This window comes from Dasypus novemcinctus, chromosome 28 (genome assembly GCF_030445035.2).
Source record: "Dasypus novemcinctus isolate mDasNov1 chromosome 28, mDasNov1.1.hap2, whole genome shotgun sequence".
Lineage (NCBI taxonomy): Eukaryota > Metazoa > Chordata > Mammalia > Cingulata > Dasypodidae > Dasypus > Dasypus novemcinctus.
This window is the reverse complement of record NC_080700.1, coordinates 43,135,755-43,151,520: the sequence shown is the minus strand read 5'-3', so window position 1 is coordinate 43,151,520 and position 15,766 is coordinate 43,135,755. Positions and strand designations below refer to the sequence as shown.

The 15,766-nt window shown below is 47.5% G+C and overlaps 1 protein-coding gene across 5 annotated transcripts in view; it reads right to left on the bottom strand.

Moving 5' to 3' along the window:
- Positions 1–15,766, bottom strand: part of SYTL3 (synaptotagmin like 3) — an 87,244-nt gene that overhangs the window by 8,020 nt on the left and 63,458 nt on the right. For all 5 annotated transcript variants that reach the window (XM_004462904.5, XM_023590085.3, XM_023590084.2 and 2 more), the window contains one exon: positions 608–786. In XM_004462904.5, the coding sequence (XP_004462961.1) occupies positions 608–786 (179 nt within the window). The remainder of the gene's footprint in view (positions 1–607; positions 787–15,766) is intronic.

The following is a 15,766-nucleotide window of genomic DNA, read 5'->3' as shown; positions in this document are numbered from 1 at the left end:
GCTTAATCAGCAGGAATTTATTGTCTCATAGCTTTGGAAGCTAGAAGTCCAAAGTCAAGCCTTCTCAGAAACCTGACTGACTGTTCTGGTGGTGGAGACCTTGCTGGCTCTTGCACGTATGAAAAGCTGCTCATCCTCACCAGGAACCCAAGAAACAAGCACTAAAAGAACAGCCACGTGCCGTTGCACACCTATTAGACGGGAAAACTAAATTTTAATCTATTTATGAATTGTGTGAGATGGGATTTAAATTTTATTTTTCCTCTATGGATATCCAATTTTCCCAACATTTTCCCAACACCGTTTATGGAAGGAGATATTTTCCCCAATGATTCGTAACGGCCCCTTGATTATACAAGTTCCAGTATATACTGGAGTGTGAGGGTCTGTGCCTGGACTTTTGATTCTGCTATGGTGATCTATTTGTCTATTCTTGCCTCAACAACACACTGTTATAACCCTTACAGCTTTATAGTAATTCATAAAGTCACTCTTTTCATTTCTGTTCTATGGACAATTGCCTTATTCTTCGACTTACTTTTCCATATGAATTTTAGAATGAATATGTCTATTATTTTATTTCAAAACGTGAAAAAAAAAAACTTACGGGTTGCACTTTTTCTTTTTTTCCTCTCCATAGGCAAGGTTCTTACAAGCCTTAATGCATATTTCCAAAGAACGGGTTTTGAAGCAGTAACGAATGGCAAACTCAATTTCTCCAGTGACATTAGCGTTGTCAAAGTTGCCTATCTCTGTGCAGGTGCTGTTAATGCTAATTAAACTTCCCTAAAATCAAAGAATGACAGATAAAATAAATCACTTCATAGTTAACCATTTTTTTTTTTGCAGTTCCAATTTCAAGATATAAAATAAAAATTAAGTAAACAAAAACAAAATAACAAAAAAAAATTAAAATAAAAATTAAAGCAGCGCTCCCTGACTCACATTAAGTTAATCATGCACTAGATCGTACTTTGCCAAAGCAAATTGTCCCATATTCTGTTTTATGGCCTTGAGGAGGCCCTGTCTTACCCAGATACGGTCTTGGCCTAGCAATAAGGGTTACACAATCTAATTCTTTAACTTGCACCACATGGAGAGAAACGGACGAAGTTCTGCTCAGTTATGCAAAGATAACTCTCAGGAGGGCAGATAATATCCAAGCCAGGGACAGCCAGGAGGAAAACAGTGTAGCATGGTGGCCAAGTGCCCGTGACGGGGAATCAGATGGACCCAGAGTCAAATATCGAGTCTCTTCCTTACTAGTTATGACACATCTAAATAGAAAGAAAAATAATACGGATAACATAGGGTGGATATCTAAAATGAAAATAAAAACTATCATCAGAGGTTAGGGCAAGCCAAGCTTAGATATGTAGATAAGTAGCACAAAATGCCTGTGCCTAAAGGGCAAAACAAACTGCTTCTCACTATTAATTTGCTTAAATATTTGCCACCATTTGCATGCAGACAATCTCAGTGCTGACTCAAGAGAAATGCAGAAACCTAAATAATTTCCCCGTCTAATTCCCAACTAGTAGGGCCACACTGTAAAACAAAAATTCAGAAGAGAGCCTGGGGCAGGGAATGGGGAGAAGTAGAGAGAGGGAGAAACAAACCGATGCAAAACCAACAACTCATCAGCAGAGAACCAGTTTTAACTCTTCCCAGGAGCACAACCAGCTTCACTGTGTCCAGTCTCTGGCTCCAAAAAATGTCACCAGCCAACAGCCATACAACTGTTAGAATGGGGGAAAGATTTTTTTTTTTTAAGTTTTGTTACTCAAAAAGGCAGGGAATGGTGAGAAAGTATGAATGAGTGAAGTATAAAAAAGTGCGGGTAGAAGATAATGGTAGAGAGCATGACAAAAGGTGTGAGCTGATTGGGAGAAAAAGGCAGGCGAATGGAGGTGCTGAAAAGTCTGATAACATGACATTCGTCATGGGACTTGACTTTGGTCTATGTTAGACTAAATTATTTTAGAGCAAACTTTTGAGCAAAGAACAATTAGAAAAACATCATCGCCCTACCCAGACATGCAATGGCCCACGATCCTACAGAGAAGAGAAGTATGCTAAGGCCAGCCTCACTTTTGGAGCTCCTTTTCCCTGTGTGGTTCTGATGAATGTGTGATCAGCACAGGGATGGAAGACGGAGAAGTCAAGCTAAAAGCAGCAGCTGAGAGGCTCAGGCACTGAGCAAAGTTTTGAACAGCCAGACAGGAGTGGGAGGCCAAAGTTAGATTCCAAAGCTGCAAAGGCAGAACCTGAGGGATCAGATTCCAGAGAACAGGGATCGGCACTGAAGAGAAACGACACTGGATGCTGCCTTCCCCCTCAAAGTATTTGCTAAATTGTAGGCTAAGAAGTTTCAGAGTGCTTTCAGATGTTTTCCAGTACTAGGGAGAAAGAGATGGGAGTTCTGGCCTACCACAGAGCAGGGGCTTGGAGAAACATCCAGACCTTCAGCTGCCCTCCAGGCTTTCTCCTATGAGTAAGAGTCACCTGGAAAGGGACCAGTCCTCACAAAGACTGAAAGCCAGTTTTGAATTAGCTCAGTTCCAGCCTGGGTTAAGACCATTTTCCCCTACTAGAGCTGTTTTCTGGAAGCAAAAGAAAATTCTTGGTGGAGGAAGATAACATCTGCCTGAGCTTCAGATCTTCCCTACAGGTTTTCGTACACAATGTCCCGCATCCAATCAAAAATTCCCAGGCATACGAGGACTAAGAGGTGATTTGTTTTCTAGGATGCAGGACCTGAAATGCTGGAACCAGGAGCCTCCCAGGCAAGCCCTGTTGGCTGGGTATCCTGAGCCCAGGAACCAAGAGCAAGCAAAAAATTTAAAAAAAGAGGAGCGAGGCACCGGGTACAAGTCAGGCAGGAGAGGACGTGTCCGAGGTGCAGCTGGAGGACTGGCTTCTACTGCAGCCAGGGAAGGAGGCTGGGTTGGGTGCAGACACGGGTAGGTTAATTTTTTTTGTATCAGGAAGATTAGGGAATTCCAGGCTGATTATTTCTATTTTCTTTCTAAAGCAGGAAAGGGGGTTTATTTGTTGAGAGTGAGGAGGAAGGGGGCTGGTGGATAGGGTTTGAAAAGAACAGAGAAGGTGTGACGTGGTTGTGGTGAGCAGAAGGTGAGTTAGCCGTGGTGACAGGTCATTGCGGGTTGCCGGCTCCGAGCGTCCTGGAGACTCCATGTGCCCGGATGTGCCCAGCTCTGTGCATGCACAGCATTTTAGGGGTGGATGGAGAAGGTGCACATCTGGGCTCATCCAGGCAGTTCCAAGCCTGAACTGCATCCCAGAATTACAAAGCACCCAGGAAGCCCTGTAAGAGCTCATCCTTCTCCTACACGTAGGTTGAGGGACACATACCCACATGGCGAGTCACAAGTCGCGCAGGAAGCGGACCCGGGGCTCCCGGTTCGGGGCGCCGTCGAGCTGGGGTGCCGTGTCCGGGGAGTTCGATCCCCTACCTGCCGAGCCGGGAGGCGCCCCCTCCATGGCTGGGGTTTCCGGTTCCGCGCTCTGATCAGAGCACAGCCTCTGAGCAGCCAGCTGCGTCAACCCAAAGCTCCTCGCCCACAAGCGACTAAGACCTCAGCCTGCTTCTCTTAGAGCCACCAGCAGAAAAGCGAGCCCAAGAAAAAGCCAAGGAGACCCACTGGGGCGGGCAGAGAGAGCCCTTGGCACCTTCTCCAAAGGCCATCAAGTTACCGAATGTGGGGAAGCAGATCTGGCTCAACGGATAGAGCATCTGCCTACCACGTGGGAGGTCCAGAGTTCAAACCCAGAGCCTCCTGACCCGTGTGGAGCTGGCCCACGAGCAGTGCTGATGCGCGCAAGGAGTGCCCTGCCACGCAGGGGTGTTCCCTGTGTAGGGGAGTCCCACGCACAAGGAGTGCGCCCTGAGCCACCCTGCACAAAAAAAATGCAGCCTGCCCAGGAGGGGTGCCGCACACACGGAGAGCTGACGCAGCAAGATGACACAACAAAAAGAAGCACAGATTCCCAGTGCCGCTGACAACAACAGAAGCAGACAAAGAAGAACACACAGCGAATGGACACAGAGAGCAGACAACTGGGGCAGGGGGGAGGGAAAGGGAGAGAAATTTTTTAAAAAATAAAATAAAAAGTTATCAAATGTGACTTTCAAGCTGCAGGCAAGGCCCAGCGCCCTTTTATTTTACAAAGGAAGAGGGGTGGGGGGTCCCAACAATCCAGAGAAAACCCCGCAGCCGGGGAGTGGCCCAGAGTGCCCCGGCTGCTTTCTGTCGCCCAGCGGCCTCGTCTGTGAAACGCGGCGTGTCGCGGGGCCCTCTGGAGGCACAGGAGCCAACACGGGAAGACCGAGGCCCACGGCGGCGCACACGCGTGCCACGAGTGGCCTTTTGGAAAGGCCACCCACCCAGCTGCCTGAGCAGCCGAGCAGGCCCTCGCCGCGCTCTCCGGGCCCCTGGCTGTGCGGCGTGTGGCACGCACACGAGGGGCCCGTGCCTGGCCAAGCAGAGCCCTCGGGGCCGCTCCGGCGCCGCAGAACTAAAACACGCGTGAGCGGAGCCGCCCAGACGTCCGCGCAGCACAGATTTAGCAACGCTCCAGGCCTTTGTGGAGACTGTTTCCTGTAACTGATACTCTGGGCTGCACAAAACAGGCGTTTTTAAAGGTTGTGATGTATGTCCCTAAATCGTCCTCCAGAAAAGTGGCAAGAGCTGACGGACACGCCCGTGGCTGGTGCACGCCCGTGGCTGGTGGGAACGCCCGCTTCCCCACGGCCTCGCCAGCCCTGACGAGGGAAAACCGGAACGTTGCCTCAAACGGTCCCAGACGAGCAGCTGGTTCTAATTTTGCACTTATTTGACTTCTTGGGAGGCTGACATTTTTCCACATACTGCCCATGTGTAATCCTACTTTTGTAATGGGTGGAAATTTAATAAGCTTTTTCGAGCCCTAACTCCCTGTTTCTCAGAGAATATAAATCTCTCTGAGGGATAAGCAACATCTTGGCACAAGATGCAATAGCCCGTCGTTTGCCTTGTGGGAACTCGTGTTCCTCAAACTCACAAATGCCGCTTCTCTCCGAAGGGAGCAGGTTTCAATTAAACACTTAACAATTCAATCTAATGGTTACAGATTTTTAAGGGCACAAATTAGGAAGATTTTAGAAGAAAGAATGGGAATGGAGAGCCCTATAGAATTTGTACTGGGGTTTAGAGTAAATAAGGGTATTTACCCTAAGAAACAAAAAGACTAAGTAAGCATAAATATACTTACCACAACATCATTTCACCCTCTTTTTTTTTTTAAGATTTATTTTTTATTTATTTCTCTTCCCTTCCCCCAGCCCCTGTTGCCTGCTCTCTTAGTCCATTTGCTGCATTCTTCTTTGTCCACTTGCATTCTTGTCAGTGGCACCTAGAATCTGTGTCTTGTTTTGTTGCGTCATCTTGCTGCGTCAGCTCTCCACGTGTGCGGCACCACTCCTGGGCAGGCTGCACTTTTTTTCACGCAGGTCGGCTCTCCTTACGGGGTGCACTCCTTGTGTGTAGGGCTCCCCTACACGGGGGAGTCCACTGTGTGGCAGGACACTCCTTGCACACATCAACACCACGCATGGGCCAGCTCACCACATGGGTCAGGAGGCCCTGGGTTTGAACCCTGGACCTCCCATATGGTAGGTGGATACTCTACCCATTGAGCCAAATCCGCTTCCTGATTATAGATTTTTAAGGGCACAAATTAGGGAAGACTTTAGAAGAAAGGATGGGAATGGAGAGTCTTAATAGAATTAATACTAGGATTTAGAGTAAATACCCTAAGAAACAAAAAGACTAAGTAAGAATAAATACATTTAACACATCATTTCAGGAAGTGGACTTGGCCCAGTGGTTAGGGCGTCCGCCTACCACATGGGAGGTCCGCGGTTCAAACCCCGGGCCTCCTTGACCCGTGTGGAGCTGGCCCATGCACAGTGCTGATGTGCGCAAGGAGTGCCCTGCCACGCAGGGGTGTCCCCACGTAGGGGAGCCCCACGCGCAAGGAGTGCACCCATAAGGAGAGCCGCCCAGCGCGAAAGAAAGTGCAGCCTGCCCAGGAATGGCGCCACACACACGGAGAGCTGATGCAGCAAGATCACGCAGCAAAAAGAAACACAGATTCCTGGTGCTGCTGAAAAGGATAGAAGCGGTCACAGAAGAACACAGCAAATGGACACAGAGAGCAGACAACTGGGTGGGGGGGGGGGAGAGAAATAAATAAAAAATAAATCTTTAAAAAACAAAAAACCCCACGTCATTTCGCCTCAACTGCTAACCGCTTTCTGGGTGGCTCGGGCTTGGGAAGGGCCGCTGACGCAGGGCGCGTTCTGCTGGGGTGTCCAGGGAAATCACACCCTGGAAGACTTCAACAAACCCTACAGGGTGGCACAAAAAGCCTGGGCCAGGACTCACGGCTCCTGGGCTGGAAGCGGAGCTCGGCCAGGTGCCGAGGGCCTTAGCATGTCACTTAACCCCTGGGACCCTCAGCAGAAAGGGGTAACAGCATGTGTCGCAACAAGACTGCTGGAGAGGAGTGAGCCCTGCGCACGGCGTTTTCAGTAAACAATAGCTGTGACGTCGAATCCGATCATTCAGCAAGTATTTGCGCCTCCGGACAAGGGACATTTGGTCAAAGTCTTGAAGGGCAGGGGAGTGAGCCGTGGGACCAGCTGAGAGCAGCGTCCAGGGGGCGAGCAGCCGCAGAAACGCCCGGAGGCGGGATGTTTCTCAAGGAAGAGCACGTGGCCAGTGTGGCTAGTGGTGCAAGCGTGGTGGACAGTGGTGCTAGCTGAGATCAGAGCGGGGCTGGGGAGGGGGCAGGCCAGCGGGACGCGGGGGCCATCGCACGACGGTCCAGGCCAGCGGGACGCGGGGGCCATCGCACGACGGTCCAGGCCAGCGGGACGCGGGGGCCATCGCACGACGGTCCAGGCCAGCGGGACGCGGGGGCCATCGCACGACGGTCCAGGCCAGCGGGACGCGGGGGCCATCGCACGATGGTCCAGGCCAGCGGGACGCGGGGGCCAGCGGGACGCGGGGGCCATCGCACGACGGTCCTGCGTCACGCAGCCGGCTTGTCAGAGCCCGACTCTGTCCTCGATGGGGCTCAGGTGGAGTCTGGTGGGCATTAGGTCCATTCGTTCTCCCTGAAGTTTAGCCCCCATCCTCCAGACCAGTCACCTACGGGCGCACGTGGATGGACTCCTGCTGTCACCCCAGGGGTAAGGGTGGACCTTTGGAGTCTTGGAAAAGCCTCCCGAAGGGCCACCCTTCCACCCATGCTCTCAGGGTCAGGCTCATCCCAGGGTTCAACCCTAACAGAGAACGTTCTGGACCTGCCCTTGCCTACCTTGTCTCCAAGGAAGTGTGCCCCCAACGCTTCCATCCCTCAGAACTGTGTTCAATGATGAACAACACGGAGTCATGAAGTACCGCCGTCTGCGGCAGCTCTGAAGTGTCCCCGCAGGGCCATCCCAAACTTCTCAGGACCCTCACTGCCCACACGATGGGCTCCCCAGGGGCAGGGCCCCAGCGGTGGGGAATCCGGGCCCTGCTCTACTAAGACAGGCTCTGCGGCCCCGGGACGGGGTCTGCAAAATGGGGCGACGGCCCCGCCCCAGCAGGGCCCGGGGAGGGCTCCCTGGCAGGACTTGTGGGAACGCCTTCTGCGTTGGGCAGCCAAATCCTGGTCCTTAACCAATGGGTCTGAGAACTTGATGGCAAGACGAACCCTCTTCCCAGGAAAGTGCTCGTAGGCACAGGCACAAGACGTTTCAGAAACTTTGCAGAAACCCAAGGAAAGGAGCTCCGAACTACAGGTGATATTTACCACACAGTAGAGGTATCTAAGCCAACGGAAATGTACTGCTAGCCAAATACGCAACCTTAAAATCTTCTAGTTGTTACATTAAAACAAGAAACTGGGAAAGTTAATTTTAGTAGTATAGCTTCTTGAACCCATATATCCAAAATATTATCATTTCAACACATATCAATATAAAAATGATTAACGAGATAGTCTACATTCTTGTTTTCATACATCTTCAGAATCCCATGCATATCTTACACTCAGGAAAAAATCTCAGGATTAGTCATATTTCAAATACTCAGTAGCCACACGTGGCCGATGGCCCTTATGTTGGCCAGCAAATCCTTAGACTGTTGAAGAATCCCAAATAAATGTCTTCCTTTACTCAAGGTTTAAAATCACCAGCGCTCCCCCAGCGAGTCTCAAACTTGCACAAGCAGAGGGCTAGCCTGGGACTCTTGTTAAACTGCAGATTCTGACTCTAGGTCTGGGCTGGACCCGAGGTTCTGCATTTCTGAGCAGCTCCCGGGTGACGCCCACGCTGCTGGCCCACGTCTTGAGGAGCAAGGGTGCGAGCCGTGGTTTTAATGGGGCAGGTCCACACAGGAGCCCGGGAAGGGGTGGGCCAGGGCTCTAGCACTCCGTGGGTGAAGGCGAGGGAGTCGCTCTCCCTCCGAGCACAGGCCTTATCTGCCTCTGCCAAGGCTGCTGAATGTTCCCCTGGACTCTCGCGTAGAGGGGGTGTTATCTGAACCTAACATTCTGTTACGTGAAACACAACCACCCCAAGACACAGACGAGTTAAAGGGTGTGCCCCGGGTCACACTCCTTGCCACCAGAGAAGCCGGAACATGGACCTAAGAAGTCGGTTTTGGAGTCTGGGTTCCTAACCATTACATTATACTACTTCTGCAAGAGATCAAAAGAACGGGCTGATCCTCATTTCCCTGATGAGGCCTCTCAAGTTTGGAGAAGTTTTGTGACCGTCTAAGGCCATATAATAAGCTAAAGAGCTATGACTATAATTGAGGACTCGTGACCCATCATACAAGTTTCTGCCACACATCTACCATACATGATGGTTAGGCTCATGTGTCAACTCAGCCAGGTCAAGCCAGCACGGGGCTAACTGTAATACAAGGGCATTTCATGGACTTTAATCATCAGTGCGTTGATGGCATAGATGGCTGGTCACATCTACAATCAACGGAGGAAACGGCCATCAGCAATGAGTGACAGCTCGTCCAATCATTCGAAGGCCTTAAAAGGGGAAGAGAGTTCAGCATTCAGAGAGAGAATTCCCATCTCTGCTTCAGATAGCCAGCATCTCCCAGGAATTCATAAAGACCTTCACTGGAGCCCTTGGTTTGCAGCCTGCCCTGCGTTATTTGGATTTGTGTGTTCCCACAGTCACGTGAGACAATTTTATAGAATCTCATACTATTTACAGATATTGCCTGGCAGTTGTTTCCCTAGAGAACACTGACTAATATTCGATATATCACAATTCTAGGCCTAAAGTAAACATTCAATTAATGTTTCTAAATAAGTGAATGAATGAATGAATGAATGATGAATATGCCTATAATGAGAGTATGTTTAAAATATCACAAAGCCATACATCTACCATACTTGATGGAAGAGGAAAAGGAAGAGGAAAGGTGGAGGACTTATACTACCTGACTTCAGACGTACTATAAAACTACCATAAATAAAATGCAGCAGTTAAGGGAAGCGGATGTGGATCAGCTGAAAAGAGCATCCATCTACTATCCCCAGGCCTCCTGACCCGTGTGGAGCTGGCCCACGCGCAGTGCTGCTGTGCGCAAGGAGTGCCGTGCCACACAGGGGTGTCCCCCGCGTAGGGGAGCCCCACGTGCAAGGAGTGCGCCCTGTAAGGAGAGCTGCCCTGCATGAAAAAAGTGCAGCCTGCCCAGGAATGGCACCGCACACAAGGAGAGCTGAAGCAGCAAGATGACACAACAAAATGAGACACAGATTCTTGGTGCCACTGACAAGAATACAAGCAGACACAGAAGAACACAGAGCAAATGGACACAGAGAGCAGACAACTAGGGTGGGGGGGTGAAGGGGAGAGAAATAAATAAAAATAAATCTTAAAAAAAAAATGCACCAGTTAAGTGGTTTTAGCATAATAATACACAAATAGATCAGTGGAACCAAATAGAAAGCAAGAAAAAGACACACAACAGTCTTTTAATTTTCAACAAAGGCACCAAAGTCAATGGGGAAATGAAAGTCCTTTTAAAAAGGGTACTAGACTACCTGGATATCTACTTGGAAAGAATGAACTTCAACTTCTACCTTACACCACATACAAAAATTAATTTGAAAGATTGTGGGAAGATGGAGGAATAGGAGCTCCAGGACTCAGTCCCTCCACAGAACAGCTATGAAACCAGCAATGACTGTCTGAAACAACTATCTTGAAACTCTGGAGGCCAGAAGAACCCTGTACAGCCTCCAGGGCAGAGTGGAAGAGGCTGATAAATCATGATAAAGACCAGTAAATTGCTCTCTCCACACAGCAGCTACTGATGCCGGTCCCACTCTCATGGCGGGCTGCCGTTGGGTCCAGCCCCCAGCTAGCTCACTGGTGACAGAAAGGGACAGAAAGGAATGCTTCCCCGGGGCCAGGGGAGGGCATGGCCAATCACTGACCCTTGCTTTTGGTGGCAGCCGATGTTCCATCCCTCCCTGGACAAGGGTGGCGGCAGTGGAGACTGAAGGATGCTGCGCTTCTGCAGGGCTGTGGGGACACTTGCTGCATCTACTGGGCAGGCCAGGAAAGCTCGGCTTTGGGGAGCCATGGGAGAAGTTGCCGGCGCCCTTCCTGACCCCCTCCACGGGGCATTTTGGAGACAGTCTCCACCCCTCCATGGGTCCCTGGCCCTGTTTTGGTTAGAAAAGACTCACTTGGGAAATACTGACTTGGGAAAGGCCGCTCTGGCATGTCCCTCCTCCCAGAACTGCCCTCCAGGCAAAAGCAGCATGTGAAAACGAAAGGACTTAAGAGAATACAGAGGTGGACCAGCCGGGGCAAAGGCCTGCTGGCTGCAAACACTGGGGAGAGGGAGGCCTGTCTCCTGGGAAACAGAGGGGACAGCCAAACTCCTGTAAACAGGAGAACTCCAGAACAACTGACAAGAGCCCAGAACAAGACAGGGGCCCAGGAAGTCGGGGAACGCCCTGCACAGCGCATTTGCCTTGGGCAGACCTTCCTGACAGGAGGGTTAAAGCTCGAGAGAATCTCCGTCATATCACCAGCTGGCTACAAAACCAGGAAATAAAGCCCAGAGTTAACATTTTAAAATATTAAAATGTACAATGTGCAACAAAAGAGTACACGACAAAGAAATAGGAAATGATGGCCCACCAAAAGGAAAGGATAAAAATCCAGAAAACTCCAACAAAGATGAAAGAATGTGGACACACCGATAAAAGCCTTTAAGAAATGATCTTAAAAATGCTCAAGGAGGGAAGTGGACTTGGCCCAATAGATAGGGCGTCCGCCTACCACATGGAAGGTGTTCGGTTCAAACCCTGGGCCTCCTTAACCCGTGTGGAGCTGGCCCACGTGCAGTGCTAATGTGCGCAAGGAGTACCGTGCCAAACAAGGGTGTCCCCGGTGTAGGGGAGCACCATGCGCAAGGAGTGCACCCCATAAGAGAGCCACCCAGTGTGAAAGAAAGTACAACCTGCCCAAGAATGGCGCTGCACAAACGGAGAGCTGACACACAAGATGACACAACAAAAAAGACACACAGATTCCCGGTGCCGCTGATAAGGATAGAAGCAGTCACAGAAGAACACACAGCGAATGGACACAGAGAGCAGACAACTGGGGGGGGGAGAGAAATAAATAAATAAACAAATAAATAAATAAATCTTTTTTAAAAATGCTCAAGGAAATGAAGGAAAATGCAGAGAAAGACTATGAAGAAAAGAATGAATGAGCAAGATGAAAGTCTTCATAAAGAGATAGAAATTTTTTAAAGGAACCAAACAGAACTCCTGGAGTTGAAAACCAAAAAAAAAACTGAAACGAAAAAAATTCCCAGGGGTACATCAAGAGCAGTTAGAGATGGCAGAAGAATGACTCAGTGAACTCAAAGGACAAGACATTTGAAGTGAGTCAGACTAAGGAGGAGAAGGAAAAAAGAATTATTAAAAGTAAAAAATAGCCTAAGACGCCTCTGGGGCACCATCAAGCACACTAATACATGCATTATGGGAGTCCCAGAAATAGAAGAAAGAGAGAAACAAGCGGAAGGAACATTCAAAGAAAAAATGGCAGAGAACTTCCCAAACATAGGAAAAGATGTGACATGCACATACAAGAAGCCCAGAGAATATCCAGCAGGCTAAACATGAAGAAAAATACAGCCCACCATATAGTGATCACACTAATGAACGCAAAGTGGAAGGAGAGGTCCTGAAAGCTGTGAGAGGAAATCAATGTGTTACACACAAGGGAGACCCCATTAGACTAAGTACCAATTTCTCATCAGAAACCACGGTAGCAAGAAGACTGTGGATTGAAATACTTTAAGTACTGAAAGGAAAAAAAAACTTTCAGTCAAGAATTTTATTTCAGCTGAGACTCTCTTTCAAAAATGAGGGGGAGATTAAGACATTCTCTGATATGCAAAAGCTGAGGGAGTTCCTCACCATGAGACCTGCCCTCCAAGCAGTGCTAAAGGGAGTTCTTCAGACTGAAAGGAAAAGGCATTAGACAGTGGTTCAAAGGGACATAAAGAAATAAAGACCTGCAGTAAAGGGAACCACTGGATAATTATAAATACCAGTATTTTTGTAGTGTATCATTTGGTATGTAACTCCACATCTTCCTTCCAGGTGCTAAAATGCAAATGCATAAAAAGTAATGATAAATCTATGATTTTGGACATAGAATGTAAAATGTACAATGTAATTATATAAATGGTAACAAACACAAAAAAAGTGGGGGCAGAGGAATATGGAAAAGTAGAGGGTATACTAATGAAGTTAAGTGGGCATCATACCAAATGTGATTGCAATAGATTTATGATGTTAAATTTAAACCACGAAGAAAACAGATGAAATCTATATCCAGATAGAAATGAGAAGGCACTCAATATGGCACAATAAAAAAACAAATAAATATAAAGGTAGGCATTAAAGGAAGTGAAGGACAAAAAAGGTATAAGACTTAGAAAGGCTAAATAACAAAATAGCAGTATTATCCATAGTGACTTAAAATGTAAACTGCTTAAACTTTCCAGTCAAAAGACAGAGATTGGCAGACTGGATTAAAAAAGCAGGACCCAACTATATGCTGTCGGCAAGAGACTCACCTTAAATTCAAAGATATAAGTAGGTTAAAGTGAAAGGATGGAAAAAATATATACCATGCAAGTAGTAACCAAAAGAACTGGAGTAGCTATACTAATGTCAGATAAAATAAACTTTAAGTCAACAGCAATTATGAGTGGCAAAGATGATCATTTTATACTGAAAAGGGGACAATTCAACAAAAAGAAGTAACAATTGTAAATTTATATGCACTTAACAGCAGTGTCCCAAAATATATGAAACAAATACTAACAGATTTGAAGGGAGAAACTGACAGTTCTACATTAATAGTAGGAGACTTTAATATACCACTCTCAATAATGGGTAGAATATACAGTTGAAAAAATCAATAAGGAAATACAAGACTTGAATGATACTCTAAATCATCTAGACTCATCAGATAGATATATAGAACACTTCACCCAATAAAACCAGAATACACATTCTTCTCAAGGGCACATGGATCATTTGCTAGGATAGACTATATGTTATGTCACAAAACAACTCTCAACAAAATAAAAAATATTAAAGTCATACAGTATATATTCTGACCACAAAGGAATAACGCTAAAAATCAATAACAGGAAAAAATGGAAAATTCACAAATATGTGGAAATTAAACAACATAAACTTAAACAACCAATGGGTTAAAGAGGAAATCAGAAGGGAAATTAGGAAATATCTTGAGGTGAATGAAAATGAAAATACAACATATCAAATCTTATGGATGGAGTGAAGGCAGTGCTAAGAAGGAAGTGTGTAGCTCTAAATGCTTACATTAAAAAAGAAAGAGGACTTCCGGGAAGATAGCAGACTAGAAAGACACAGGACTCTTTTCTCTCCCAGAAAAAGTAGCTAGAGGACAGGCAGAAACAGTGTGGGAAAAAATCTTCTAGGGCTTAGGATACCAAGGGAAGGCTGGACACAGCCTGGAAGAGAGAGGGGCAAAGGAGAAGAAGTACTATGGCAAACTACAGAAGCAGCTGTAGCTCAATCAGTTGGGCTCCTGTCTACTATATGGGAGGCCCTTGGTTCGCGTCCCGGGGCCTCCTTGTGAAGGCAGGATCGCCTGCACACAGCGGAGCGCCACCGGCCCGCAGGCACCGTGGAGAGCCGACTCAGCAAGGTGATGCAATAAAAAGGGAGACAAGTTAAAACATAGAAGAGCACGCAGCGAATGGACACAGAGAGCAAACAACAAGCAAGCCACAAGGGGGGGAGGAAATAAATAAAAATAAGTACAGACACAGAAGAACACACAGTGAATGGACACAGAGAACAGATAGCAAGAAAAAAAAAAGCCACAAGGGGGGGAGGAGGGGTAGAAAAGTGCACCTGCTGGCATTCACCCCCACCCTATAAACCTTTGGAAAGCTCAGGTCTCAGAGTCAGTGGCTACAGACAAGGGGGACCCCAGGGATCCACCACCCCAGGAAAGGGGGGAGAGCGACACAGCCTCAGGCTGACTCAGCTTCTGACCCACGAGCTGGTCTGCTGTGCCCAGGAGTCCTTCCAGGCTGGGCGGGTCGCGCCATTGTTTGCCTTGGAGCCAGCACGGGGCTAGAGAGATCTGACCCTCCCAACTTCCTTCTCTACTAACCAGGACTGGTTGTTGAGGATGCAGAGGGGAGCAGAATTATTCCCTTCCCAGGAAAAGGGTGGGGGCTGCCAGAGAAGGCTGGAGAGCTTACTCTGAGGAAGTTTGAATTACAGGCTCTCAGCCTCCAGGCAGGTTCCTCTATCACATTGATCTGGTCCACGTTGCAGCAAATATTGAACTGAGAGGGCTGTCAAAGACCACCACCTGCTGGCAGGCCAAGGAAGTGCAAGTGAGGAAATTAAAAGTAAATAAATGAGAAAAGGTTTTTTCCAGTCTTTATAGCCTCCCTCCCCAAGACCCCAGAAAGCAGATCTGCAACCCAGTATTGGGTCCAGGCCCAGTTTTGAGCAACTAACAGGGATAATCCTAATGATCCAGGTTGAACCAAGAATCAAAGAGCAGCAGTAACATACAAGTCCCCTGCCACTAAATCCCTACAAAAGAGAGAGATATTGAGCATCTGAGTAAACTCACCATCCTAATCAGATGCCTAGACATCAGCAAAAATTACAAGCCATAGTAAGAAAATGGAACACATAGCCCAAGAAAAGGAATTTATTAAAGCTCCAGAAGAGACACAGGATTTGAGAGAACTAATCAACAAGATGCACTCAAATTTCCAAAATCAAATTAATGAATTGAAAAGCATTATTGCTAAAGAGATCAATGACATCAAGAAGACATTGAGTGAGCACAAAGAAAAATTTGAAATCCTGAATAGAAAAGTAACAGAGCTCATGGGAATGAAAGACATAATATGTGAGATAAAAAAACACATTAGAGGCATACAATAGCAGACTCAAAATGATAGAAGAAAGAATAAGTGATACTAAAGACAGAACAACTGAAATTGAGGTGAGAAAAAAATGGAAAAAATTGAGCAGGGGCTTAGGAAGTTGAATGACAACATGAAACACAACAACATACGTGTCATGGGAATTCCAGAAGGAGAAGAAAAGGGAAAGG